The sequence below is a fragment of the Pelobates fuscus genome, chromosome 5 (genome assembly GCF_036172605.1).
Source record: "Pelobates fuscus isolate aPelFus1 chromosome 5, aPelFus1.pri, whole genome shotgun sequence".
In the NCBI taxonomy this organism is placed as follows: domain Eukaryota; kingdom Metazoa; phylum Chordata; class Amphibia; order Anura; family Pelobatidae; genus Pelobates; species Pelobates fuscus.
The window spans coordinates 34,627,331-34,640,343 of record NC_086321.1 but is presented as its reverse complement, the minus strand read 5'-3'; the positions used below and the strand labels follow the sequence as shown (position 1 = coordinate 34,640,343).

The window sequence follows — 13,013 nt, the reverse complement described above, 5'->3', positions numbered from 1 at the left end:
ATTAGAGTACACAATACGTTTTAATTAATATCAATAAGTAATTACTGCCACAAGTTATTACTTTAGTAATCACTGTTTCCAATGCATATATAAAGCGAAAAGTTTATTCATTAAACTTTGAATAGTGGTGAGCTGAAAAGTAAATTTGCAGAACAAAGGCAAAAAAATAGCTGAAGTGAGGAAATTATCCACCTTGGCTGTATTCCCAACTTGGCTGTTATAGGTTAAATGTTGTTTCGATTGACCATAACTCACTGCTTAAAACCCATAATAAAGCCTTAACTGCTTATAAGGATAATAAAAATTATTTAATATACCTGAATATTCCACCCAAAAGAAAGTCGAAATAGATATATCACTTTATACTAAAAGTGTTCAGAGATTACTGACCTCATCATTCTGAATCCCTTGTGTACACAATTATCTTTTTTTCTTGCATAACATTGCAATGCAATATTAAATATAAAAATGTTACATTTCTGTCCAAGCTAATCTAGGAACTTTGTTTTTCATAAAATATGATATTGCTCTGCCCTCTGTCTTGGCCATGTAGCTTATGTCCTATGTCACAATAAGCATGTCCCTAATGGGTACATGATTGGAATAAAAAGAGTTTAAGAGGGCCACGATGGCAGATGCCAGTAAGTCTGGTATCCACGGATGTGCAGTGCAGTGCACATGATGCCAGCATTCTCATGTGACAACAAGCACAGTAACAGGGTTATTTATTATAGTTTTAATTCAAAGTCAATTTTAAAATTTAAGGCCAAATATCTGAAAGTGAAAAATGCGCTAAGTCATATATGCTTTCATTTTGGCTACTGAGTCCTTAAATTTGAATTCCCTTTGAATTCTCACTTTACTTATTAACCTTTTAAACGTTGCAGTTGGGCTGCATTTTTGGGAGATTGTCCCTCTTGTCATTGAGAAGTATAAAGAGATAAGGTAGTACAATAATCCCAAACTAGAATGCTACTACTGGATGGTCTAGGTGAGTTACTACATTTGCCTCATGCAGAGATCATGCCTATGTAGTCATGTCCTTTGTATGAGTCTTAGCTTTGTATGTAGTCATGTCCTTTGTATGAGTCTACTGTAGCATGTGCGAAAGTCACTATGAGACAGACATCAGAGGAGGTATGCTGGCTGTCACAGAAGGCATTTAATGCATTTTAGGTGGAAATATGGGTGGGAATCTCTGCCCCCTCTACCCGTGAGGTCATTACTAAAATTGAAAATAATAATTTAATGGAACGATTAGTGGTTAGTAATACTCTTCCTTCATTTTAAAAAAATGTGGGGTTCCTTGTGCAATTATATTTAACACTTGTAGGCTTAAGCATCTGCTTTTAATTGTAGCGATTTCTTTAAGGTAGTTCCCCACAAGCACACTTCCCTCCTACCCCTTTTTTCCCATTTAAATTTTTGTTTAGTTAAATCATGTTTCTTTTTCTTGTTTTTCAATAATTATAAAATAAGTTTTTCATGCATAACATATATAACATTTGATATAGAAAGTTCGATGGATAAAATATTCCAAGAGATAACCAGAGGCTCCTAATTAGGTGTACGCGCGCTCGGGAGAACTGATAATAAAACTGCAGACTTACTTTGTTGTAGTTTAAATATCATCTCATCTTTTAATTGGGAGAGCATTGCATATATGTTAGAGCATTATATACAGGGAGAAACGGAACAGGAGAAGGATGTAGAAGGAATTTTTAATTTGACACAAAAAGATCTCTCTACAGAACGTAAAGAAATTTTTAAAAAGGGTCTTAAATTTGCACCCACAACCGAATTTAATAAGTTTGATTTTTTTTTATAGATATTAATCATTTTATTAGGAAATTATCCTTAAAGAATTTTTTTTTATGGAAAAGATGAACCTTCGATATCAATACAAAACGATAACTTCACACACTCAGATTTAAAAGACAAGTCTACCTTCTTCACCAAACATATGATCTCTGACCAAATGAAGGCTTTCGAAATCGTAGTTATGAAAGAAGTTAATAAAATTTAAAAAACGAATAGATACCAGCAGAACCTATCTTGTGGAGAACAGAAAACACTAAAAGAGATGAGAAAAGAGAAAGACACTGTTATTAAACCAGCAGATAAGGGGGGAGGGATTGTTATCTTTAACAGAGACCACTACATAAAAGAAGCAGAAAGAATTCTTCTAGATCCTTTGACATATCAGAAACTAACATCTAACCCTATGGGAGAAATAAAGAAGAAATTTGATGAGTATATCTCCAAGGGAAAGGAACTAGAAATTATAAATGAGAAGGAAGCAAAATATCTATCTATCACATACCCAAAGGTACCAGTGTTCTACCATCTGCCTAAGGTGCATAAAGACCAACACAACCCACCAGGTAGACCGATAATATCGGATATTGACTCAGTATCTACCCGGATATCGGAATATATAGATATTATGCTACAACCTCTAGTGGTGAAAAATCCATATTATCTTAAAGATACAATCCATATGCTTCAAGTATTACAACACACTGAATGGCAGGAAGGATATTTTTTAGTCACGTGTGACGTTAGCTCACTATATAGCATTATCCCACATGAGAAGGGACTTGAAGCAGCTAAACATTTTTTTAGAGAAATCATCTTTTAAGGAAGAACAAATAGAGTTCATTTTAGAAGGCATTTTATTGATTTTAACGAATAATTTTTTTTGGTTCCAGGATCAATTTTTCTTACAGATTTGTGGTATTACGATGGGTACCAAGTTTGCCCCCAGCTATGCTAATTTATTTATGGCTTACTGGGAAGAACAGTTTATTTCCAGTGGCCATGGCTGGACGGCAAACTTGGTGTCCTATCGCAGATATATAGATGATATATTTTTTGTTTGGACAGGCAGTAGCTGTGAACTTACCCATTTTCTTCAATTCCTCAATACCAATGACTGGGGTATAAAACTGACTAGTAACATAAGCGATAATAACATTTTTTGGACTTGAATATTTATATAAAAGACTCTACCATTTTTACTAGGAATTTCTTTAAGCCAGTAGATACAAACAGCTATATCAATCGGTCTAGCTGTCACCATACTCCCTGGCTCACAAATGCTTTGAAAGGTCAGTTTAGGAGAATAAGGAGGAATTGTAAAGATGAGGAAGAATATGTGAAACAAGCGGAACATATAATGAATCAGTTCATAGATAAAGGTTATGATAGAAGAGATTTAAAGAAAAATATGGAGGAAGTAAAACTCCTGGAAAGAAATTAATTACTCAAGTATAAATCAAAAAATACCTCCCAAAATTTTAACGAAGTTCCATTTATTAGCAAATACAATGGGAATACGAAGAAAATTCAACAAGCCATACAGAAACATTGGCACATCCTAAGGGATGATCCCATTCTGAAAGATATTCTTCCGTCCAAACCAAGAATAACATACAGAGGAACCAATAATTTAAAAAGCATTTTAGCCAAAAGTAACTTGGAAACTCAAAAATCGGACCATTTTTTAACTAATCTTATAGGTTTTTACGGATGTGGAGAATGCTTACCATGTAGGGTCACAAAAAGTTAAAAAATACATCTTGTAGACATTAGTGAACAAATAGGACATTCATACAAAATAAGAGATCACTTAACGTGTCATTCCAAAGGAATTATTTATGCTTTGAAATGTTCTTGTAGTCTTATCTACATACGGAGAACTATACGACCTTTACATGTAAGAATTGCAGAGCATGTACGTAATATTAAAAAAGGTTTGGAGACACATTCTGTCTCTCAACATTTTAAAATGTTTCATAACCAAGACCCTACAGGTCTGTTTTTTTGTGCAATTAAATTGGTCAAAAAGGATTGGAGGGGAGGAGATTACATAAAGAAGTTAGGGAAGGAGGAGATGAAGTTTATATTTAATTTTAACACTCTTATACCAAATGGTTTGAATTCTGACTTTGAAGTCTGTCACTTTCTTAAAACATGAATTTTATTGCAGTGGTTCTTTATTTATGCAACATGAAATGTATATATGGTATCCATTTTTTCTTTTAATATATTGTTATTTGAAGTGATTTCTAAACATGTTTCTTTAAATATTTTAACTCCTTTTACATAGTATTTTTAAGGATGGATTACTTTGTGACAGTATCTCTTTAAGAACATTTATTATGTATTCATTTTTTCCTTTTTTGTTAGTTTGGATTTTAGACACTATAGATTATGCATGATACTTAAGCAATTTAGTATCTCTTTTGAACTATGGACTTTTTGGAGTATATAAATACCTAATTATATGATTATGGATCTTTTTCTCTCTAATTTTTATGAGTATATATATTGATGAACTATGTGCATAAACGATAATGCTTGTTGGAAGAGTGGAACGCAAATGCTCTGACACATTTTCGTAAGGATTACCCATACTGACGGACTATGTGATCTATAAAGTTTTTTCAATGAATGGAACGCATATGCGTTCCACCCACGATTGAATAATGCGCCCGAAAACCGGAAGTACGTCATCAAAGTGCGACCGGAAACAGGAACACCGCGGGAAAAAGGCCAATATGAACAGAAATTTGAAGGTATATTAAAGACCACCAACGAAAAGGTAAACAGCAACTGAGGAAGCCTAGGACTTAGGCGAAACGCGTCTTGCTGCATCCCAAAGTGGACTTAATAGAACTTTTATTTTTTATCAGTTTGAGTGGTTTTGCAAGCCACTGTTTTGTTTTTATTTTATTTTATTTTATCTGATATGGTTTGCATTTTACTCATATTTTCATTAAAAGGAATATAGTCCTCACTTATACCTTCCGTGTGGACATTTCTTTGTGGGAATCCCAAAGAACCATCTATTCAACTTAAGGGAGTGGGATCCCTCCAAATTATCCCACAGGCATCCAGATTGAGCCATATTTCTTTGGCTCTCCCTTTGTGAGTGCTAAATTACACACTTTGCACTTTATCACCTATGTATTATACATTATTGCACTAGGTGCTTGTTGTATTATTTTTGTCTTCACAGTTATTCCATCTGTGCATTTAAGCACCATCTGTTATCGTGAACCAAGATACTCCATCCTATATGTATGTATATATTTTCATCTGATTTTAGTGTGGATTGAGAGGTTACCACATGGGTGTTTGAGTACTTGGTACATTCTGGTTTGCACACTTAGACTCTGTATTTGTTCTTTGATATGTTAGAGCATTAGTCTACTGCGCATGTGTACATGAAAACAAGCAACTATATAAACTATGCTAAAATACCAAGGTTAACAAAAGTAACTTTTCATGAAAAAGGAGGTAGCTGCAAAGACTGCTGACACAAGCAGAAGTGGATAATTTAAGTTTTAACCCCTGCAGACGTGGAAGGACTTAACTAAGGCAAAGGCTTTAACCCTTTATTTACCTTTATCTATGACACATTCATGCCTCCCAAACAAAGAATTTAAAAATAAAAGATTCTTGCAAGCAGAGGATACATTACATGTATCCATATAAAGAAAAATGGTTTTGCACATTTTTGTTAAACATTAGAATCATTGTGTATATCTATAGTGTTGTCAAATTATACAGTGAAGGAAAAAAGGACAGGAAGACAATCCCTTAAGGACACATCAGACACATCATTCTGGCCTTTTACTTCTGAAGCTGTGTAAATGGGATTAATGGAATGACCCTGCATATGTATTTATTCCTACAGTACATGAAACTTACAGCTTTCCTAAAATAAAACAAAATATGGCAGAGGTAGCTCCACTCTATTAACATAGCCTTACACACTGATCTTGACTATTTTCATATTATTTAGTGACTTCCACATGGTATTGGTTGGACACAGGGAGGATGGACCAGAAACATTGATAGGGGGTCAAAAAGGGAAGTACATGCCGACCACTCTGACTGGTGGCCAATCTAGATTGCACATGCACAGCGTGCTTCAGATGCGCTCAGACACGGACTCAGTGTTCTCAGTTTATTCTGTGCATCATTACCAACAAATTTACCTTCCATAGAATAAGGATACCAAGAAACAAAATGGGACAGCAAATCAGGATCCCCTAAATTCAGACACTGTCCCACCAAATCCGACACAGTTGTTTAAAAGCATGATATAGTACATTTTTATAAATTGCCTATTTAAAAAAAAATAAAATAGAAACCTTATAAATTTACAGTTGCTCTCTCCCCCTTTGTGATATAATGTGGGCAATATTAGGTCAGTGCCCTCAGAACCCTCTTTTTCCATATACACTCAATCTGTCTTGTTACAACTACTTATTAATTAGTCCACCTATTGCAACTATCTTTAGTCTAATACTTATCTTACCTTTTGCGTCACTATACCCCACTCCCTCTAGCATGTAAGCTCATTGAGCAGGGCCCTCAACCCCTCTGTTCCTGTGCGTCCAACTTGTCTGGTTACAATTACATGTTTGTTCGTCCACCCACTGTAAAGCGCTGCGGAATTTTCTGGCGCTATATAAATAATGTATGCAAAACCCCAGCTCCTTGGATTTTGCACCCCTCCCTGTCACAGGTGTCTCCCCTCAGAACCCTATTTAGCCCTGTACTGCAGAGAACTCCAGATGGAAGGATTTCCCCAAGTTAGTAGCTCATTTAGTAGACAGGTGACTGTTAAGAGTAGGTCCTGCCAAATATGGGGTACATTGACGTTGTGGCAGGCTTATGCAATGTATGATCACATAATGTAACTAAACACCCATTGTTTTTGCCTAGATTAGGTGTTTTTGATAAAACAAAATTGGTCAGCACCAAAGTAGCTGTTTAGTAGATAATGGAGTGCGCTGGATTTTTATTTTTACTGTACTTATTGGCCCCCAGCAGCACCCATTTAAGCATGTTCAGGTGAGTGCAGCCAGCCCCTTGATTTCTCATAGCTATATAAATAACATAATAATAATAATAATAATTGCACAGCACTGTGAAATTTGTTGTATGTTATGATTATTTATAAAACACCATCAGATCACCAGGACACCCCTGCCCCATGCTAGAAAGTGCCTTGCAACATCATGCTTCACTGCAGCCAAATTTCTGAATATTTCACCTTCCCAGTCCTGACAGTCTATTAAAGTTTATGCTGTGAAGTGCTGGGTCCCTAAAGACATGAGCTTGTCATGGAAACCATTGTTTAGGATGGAACACCAATGTATCAATTTATATATACATAAAGCAATATTAGGTTACATTATCTATATAAATTGATACATTGGTGTTCCATCCTAAACAATATATATATATATATATATATATCTGTAATTGTATTTCCTTCTTAAACAGATAATAAAATATGTGTCAGTTTTTCTAAATTACAATAAGCCATGTCAGAGCCAGCCCCTCTCTAGCACTCTATCCTTCCTGCCTGACCTTGACTACACTACAATCACTCAGTGACCTCCACAGTCACAGGAAGTCAATGAGCAGCGAGCCGCGGGGACGCTCGGGATATGTAGTTCGCTGCGGTTAACGCTCAGCTCTGTTGAATCGAGTTGAAACTACATGTCCCGGCATGCTCCTTCCGGAAGCCACCCCCGCTTTCCTCGCTCTAAGCGGAAGTGCAGAGGGTTGTGCGGCCAGTCTCTCCTGCGCAGCCAACATGTTCGGTCAGACTGTCCGGAGGTTCGCCACCTCTGCCGTCCGCAGCTCTCACTACGCCGAGGGGCCCGGCAAGGTAAGGAGGAGGAGGCGGCCTCCCCGTTGTCACGGCCGGTAGATCCCCCCCGGGCTGGTTTCTGTCACTAGGGATGGTGTCAGGCGGGATGGGGCCTTGTGTCAGGCAGACAGCCTGTCCTAGTGTGACCATGGACACCGCTCGCTCGCTGTGCGAAGCAGGGCCGCACCGCTGGCCGCTTAGCCTTGCACTGGCTGAGGGTTATGGGAGTGCCAACGTCTCTATCACTGTAACAGCTTCATTCAGAACAAAGCAGGTACAGTCAGGCTGTTGCATTATGGGTGTTGTAGTGCTAGGAAGGTAGGAGGGTTTTTTTTTTTTTCCACTTCTAATTCAAGGATGGTTACTGAGACTGCACGGATTTCTAGATTTTATTTATTTAATTTACGTTGTGCCATGCTATCTGGCACACATGATGATAGCTTTTATCTATGATTTGTCTGTGATACTGTAAACGCTTTCTGATGTGCCAGATGCAATGGGTTATTTCACGTGGGTAGAGAGGCCCTCGGGTGCATTGTTAGGCTGAATGTGGGCCCTGAAACCTAGTACTCAGTGTTTAATGCAAGATGGTTAGTGTTGCTCAAAAAGAAAAAGGCCTGTGAAAAAAGGAATACTTATATTTTTTTCCCTCTCTAGTTAAATGTATGTGTGTGTGTATATATATATATATATTTTTTTTTTTTTTTTTTTTAACCAAGGATTGGTATTGTGAGTAAAATGTTAAAGGAACGCTGGCATTAGGATTTTAGAATTGCAAACACATATTCCTAACACTAGTGGTATCACCATATAAAATGTCTGTTGACTTCCAATTGAAAGAAAGCTGTTTACTTTTTAGCCCTCACAGTGCTTGTCACTGCGTGCCCTCTCCAGCTGAGAGCATCAATTCTGTTGATCTCAGCCAAATCACTACTAACCCCTTATGGAAGCACTGGGAGAACTAGTGTGCATTAGCTGAAAATCGCAGCGCTAAGTGTAGTCAGTGCATCTCTATGGGAACATTCAGTGTCTCCATGCAGAGCGTGGAAATGCTAAACATTATCAGTCTTGCAAGCATTGCACTAAAACAAGCTGTAGTGGTTCTGGTGCCTATAATGTTCTTTTTAAGCAATGATCCGCTCCTAGAGAAATCAGTAGAATGCCATACTTTTTCCTTAGAATAACAATTGTTGGTTTTTTTTTTTTTTTTCATTTCATTGTGAGTACTGGCTAGGTGACTGATCATAATGTGTATAGTAATACCTTTTTAAACTTGTTTTGCAGAATCTGCCCTTTTCCGTTGAAAACAAATGGCGGCTGTTGGGTTTGATGACACTCTTTTTTGGTAGTGGATTTACCTTTCCCTTCATCATCGTTAGACACCAGCTCCTGAAAAAATGAATACATTGACCAAGGTAGCTGTCAATGATTCACTTACCAGTGTAAAATAAAGAAAATATGTGACATTTCTGGAATACATTTTTGTTATTCTTCTAGTTCTATTACTTGTTAAATAGCCTTGAGTTTTTGTCATGAGTTGACTCCTCTATGACTAGTAAAAATTCACTTTCTTTGAAAATACACTAGTTTTTTTGTGCATATGATGATAAAGTAACAGTATGATAAAGAATGATCCTGTAAACGCTTTCTGATGCACACTTAATATTCATAATGTGAGTACTGGAGAGTCAAATGTAACTTAACATATTACGCTACATTATATTCCTCCATTTATATATTTGTATTTTATTTTTTAGGAGCGAATTTTGTTCTGTGATGGATGGACCATATTTAAATTTTCCCACTGTGCAAGACATGGATTGTAAATAAACAATTACTTGTGACCTCTATTGCTGTTCAATTTTTTTTTTTTTTTTTTTTTTACTGTCCTTTTTAACACTAAATTACAAAATGATCGAAGTTCATCTCATCGGCGACTGTCACCACTTCACTTGAAATTGTAAGGCAGTAAATAGTTTCTCACGAGCAGCTTACTATTTCATATATTAAATTTATTAGGGCATAACCCACTTGCCAGCTGAAAATGAACTCCACTGGAAAGATGGGGGCATTTGTCAGCTTCATGCAAGTATATGCACCTTTAGCTTCTCACTATGGCTACTGTACAATGAATGGGCATGTCACTTACAGAGGTTTGCAAATTATGCAAAGACTCCAAAAGCCACAGCTGCTTTAATGGGAGATCATCTTTGTGTATTCATTATGAGTACTGCCGGTTTGTGTGTCATCTTCAGTGCTGTCTAGTAGAGTAAATGCTGCTGTTTAGAGCTACTGGGACACAACCCCAAGGTGGAAAGGTAAATAATCCACCTCTTGTCTAAAATGTGTTTGATGCTGGTTAGTATGTGACCTTCATTCTGTATAGATTATTGGTATTTATATAGCATCAACTAATTCCCCAGCACTTAACAATATAATGAAAGGGGGACATTCGTAATAAATGTCACAATTACAGTGACACAGGAACAATAGGTAGATGGGGGCCCTGCTCAAACAAGCTTACAGTCTAGTGGGGGTACAAATACACAACGTGACAGCCACCTAACAAAAAGGTGGGAAAGTAGTGGACTATGGCTCTTTTAGGAGATTTGGATAAATATAGATGAGTTAATCTGGGAGTCCATAAGCATTTCTGAACAGATGTGTTTTGAGGGACTTCTTAAACAATTGTAGACTAGGGGAGAGTCTGATGGGGATAGGCAGGCTGTTCCAAAAGCAGGCAGCTGCGGCCAAGTTACCAGTAAGGTGTGAGCAGTGGACAGGAGGTCATTGGCAAAGCGGAGAGACAGAGAAGAGGCATATCTGTGAATAAACAAACAAAAAGGTATAGTAAATGGCGCTAGAGAACAGCTGCTAGAACACACTAGTGGGATTTAATCACCACAGTCCCACAATAAACATAACACAAGAATACAAAAAAGTGTGCAGCGCTCGTGGTGAATACACGCAATAGTATCTTGGTGGTGTATCCCAAAGGTGTATGTACACGTAATAAAATCTTAGTGGTATATCCCAAAGGTGTGTATATATAGGATAAGGGTAAAATACCTTATAATAGGTTTGTATCAATTCATATACATAATAAACAAGAAAGAGCATAGTATAATACTGCTTTACAAAGTGGATCAAATATAGCAGTCTTAATGGTCCCACTCACATGGGTTGGAGCCTGTTAGTAAATAAACTGGCTCAGGTAAAAGCGTTTTGGGGAGAAATTTCCACTGTGGTCCACCGGGCTGGAGCTTGAACCTCCGAATATATGGAGAATAGAGCAGGCAAAACACCAATTTTAGAAAATTATCCAATGTATAATTTATTAACAAGCATATAAAATCTTACATTCCAAATTAGGTGATGTCAGCATAAGGCACAACGCGTTTCGACGTCACAATACGTCTTCCTCAGGTGCAGTACTGTATACAAACTACACATACATTTAAATAAGCTATTTTGCCCGGGAAAAAAATGCAAAAAATCCGACCCCCTTGTCCCTCATCCAATCGCGTAAGTCCCTTCGGTCTGTAGCTCCGGACTCTAGCGTTGTTGTCCTCACTTCCGCGTTCTTGCGTTCCACTTACGATATCTATGCGTTCCACTTACGATATTCATGCGTTCCAGCAGTTTAACAAGTCCGTTTTTGCTTATAGTCATTCAGATTAATTGTCCAACATATATAGGATGAAGTTAGCTCGAGGCAAGGAAGGAAAAAGAGGGGGGGGGAAGAGGCATATAAAAAATCATCAGTTTGAACTACCCTAAACAAGAAAAATACTTAAAAAATCTATCTACAGAATTTATTATAAATACATAATAAGAACATTTGTTAAAAATCTACTAAAACATATTAAATATAATTATACATTTCAAAATCAATATTCAATCAATAAAGCAGTTTCTTTGTATAGATCATGCCTCTGAAGTTTCTCTGCTCAATTCCCTGCCATTTAGGAGTTAAATCACTTTGTTTCTCTTTATGCAGCCCCAGCCACACCTCCCCTGGCTGTGACTGTGAATGGCTTCACTTTAATTAGATGTAACTTACCTTAAAATATTTGATGTCCTGCTCTGTAAATTGACCTTTAATTACGTACATGAGGCTCCTACAGGGTCTAACAAGCTATAAGCAGGGCAGGAGATAAACAGAATTTGCTATAAAGGAAGGACAAACATTAGATAACTTTCTACATGAAGTGATTAGGGAGGCTGTGTAATTCACATGCAGGGAGGTGTGGCTAGGGCTACATAAACAAAGTTATTTAACTTTTGAATGGCAAAGAATTGAACACTGAGACTGTAGGGTTAGGACTTATACACCAAAACTGCTTCATTAAGTGTCCATTTAAAGGTAGTAAAGACTGTTTAAAAAATAAATATAAAATGTGACTTTATTTTATGAGTTTGTAACAAAATATTATATTTATTTCTGTACATCCAGCCTCCCTACCTTTGGGAGAGCTGATGTGAATGCTCTCCAAGGGGATCATTTCCTTTGGGTCAGCTTTGGGCTTTGTGTAATCTTTGTGCTATTCCAGCACTGCTCCCTCTTGCGATGTGTAGTGATGCTGATGTCATCACCCGCCGGTTGCATAAGGGAGCAGTGCTGGAAGAACATAGACATTAGCATTCCCTCGCCACCTGCCTTCATTCTGCCCTTCACACACAGCTTTGCACATTCAGGTAGAGTAGGCACCTGCCATCCAGCTCATGCAGTACCCCCTATTTTAGTGGTTTTGTAACATTCAGCCTAAACACCACTTTATGTGGTTTGTCTGTTAGCTTGCAAACCACAGTGATAAGAAGGCTGTGATCTGTATGTGTTAACAGGGAATCCCTCCTCTGAGCATGCCTGCTGCTTGAATTTAGACTAAGTAGATGCAATATCTGCAGGGGAAAGTTGGGGAGATGGGTAGTCTCTGAGAGCAGCACACATGGAGACTTTGTACAAGCAATTTAAGAATGCAAAGAGAGAACAGGTACATTTTATTTACACAAAGACAAAATAAAATGTTGCGGACTTTTAACCTGGTATAGGAATCAAGTCTGTGCTTTCCAAATGGGTATGCAGTAGATGTGTGTCTTACAGCAGTTGTAATATCTACTGAAAACTGGTCTCAGCAGGTGACTGGGGTAATGCAAATAAATTCCAATATGAGCTTTAGACAATATTAACAATTGTATAACATGAGTCAAGCAAGATGGTTAGAAAACTGCAAACATCTATCATGGCAGGTTCCCTTTAAGAGACAGCTAGGTCACTTGACTTAATTTGTATGTCCATGGATGTGGCAGCTCTAAGTTAAAGGGACACTATAGT

General features: G+C 37.3%; 1 protein-coding gene and 2 non-coding genes across 3 annotated transcripts; all 3 read left to right on the top strand.

Moving 5' to 3' along the window:
• The first annotated feature begins 7,566 nt into the window (after positions 1–7,566).
• Positions 7,567–9,528, top strand: LOC134612407 (cytochrome c oxidase subunit 7C, mitochondrial). The gene is made up of 3 exons (XM_063456757.1): positions 7,567–7,696; positions 8,963–9,093; positions 9,436–9,528. The coding sequence occupies exons 1-2, from the start codon at positions 7,622–7,624 to the stop codon at positions 9,077–9,079; spliced, it is 192 nt and encodes a 63-aa protein (XP_063312827.1). The 5' UTR covers positions 7,567–7,621; the 3' UTR covers positions 9,080–9,093; positions 9,436–9,528.
• LOC134613184 (small nucleolar RNA Z39) lies at positions 8,103–8,165 on the top strand. Its single transcript, XR_010091207.1, has one exon. It is a non-coding gene; the product is annotated as a small nucleolar RNA Z39 (small nucleolar RNA).
• LOC134613183 (small nucleolar RNA Z39) lies at positions 9,273–9,334 on the top strand. Its single transcript, XR_010091206.1, has one exon. It is a non-coding gene; the product is annotated as a small nucleolar RNA Z39 (small nucleolar RNA).
• Positions 9,529–13,013: the final 3,485 nt, after the last annotated feature.

Coding starts and splice junctions, on each gene's coding strand:
- LOC134612407 (XM_063456757.1), top strand. CDS start 7,622: ATGTTCGGTCAGACTGTCCGGAGGTTCGCCACCTCTGCCGTCCGCAGC. Junction 7,697..8,962: donor ACGCCGAGGGGCCCGGCAAG/GTAAGGAGGAGG, acceptor CTTGTTTTGCAG/AATCTGCCCTTTTCCGTTGA.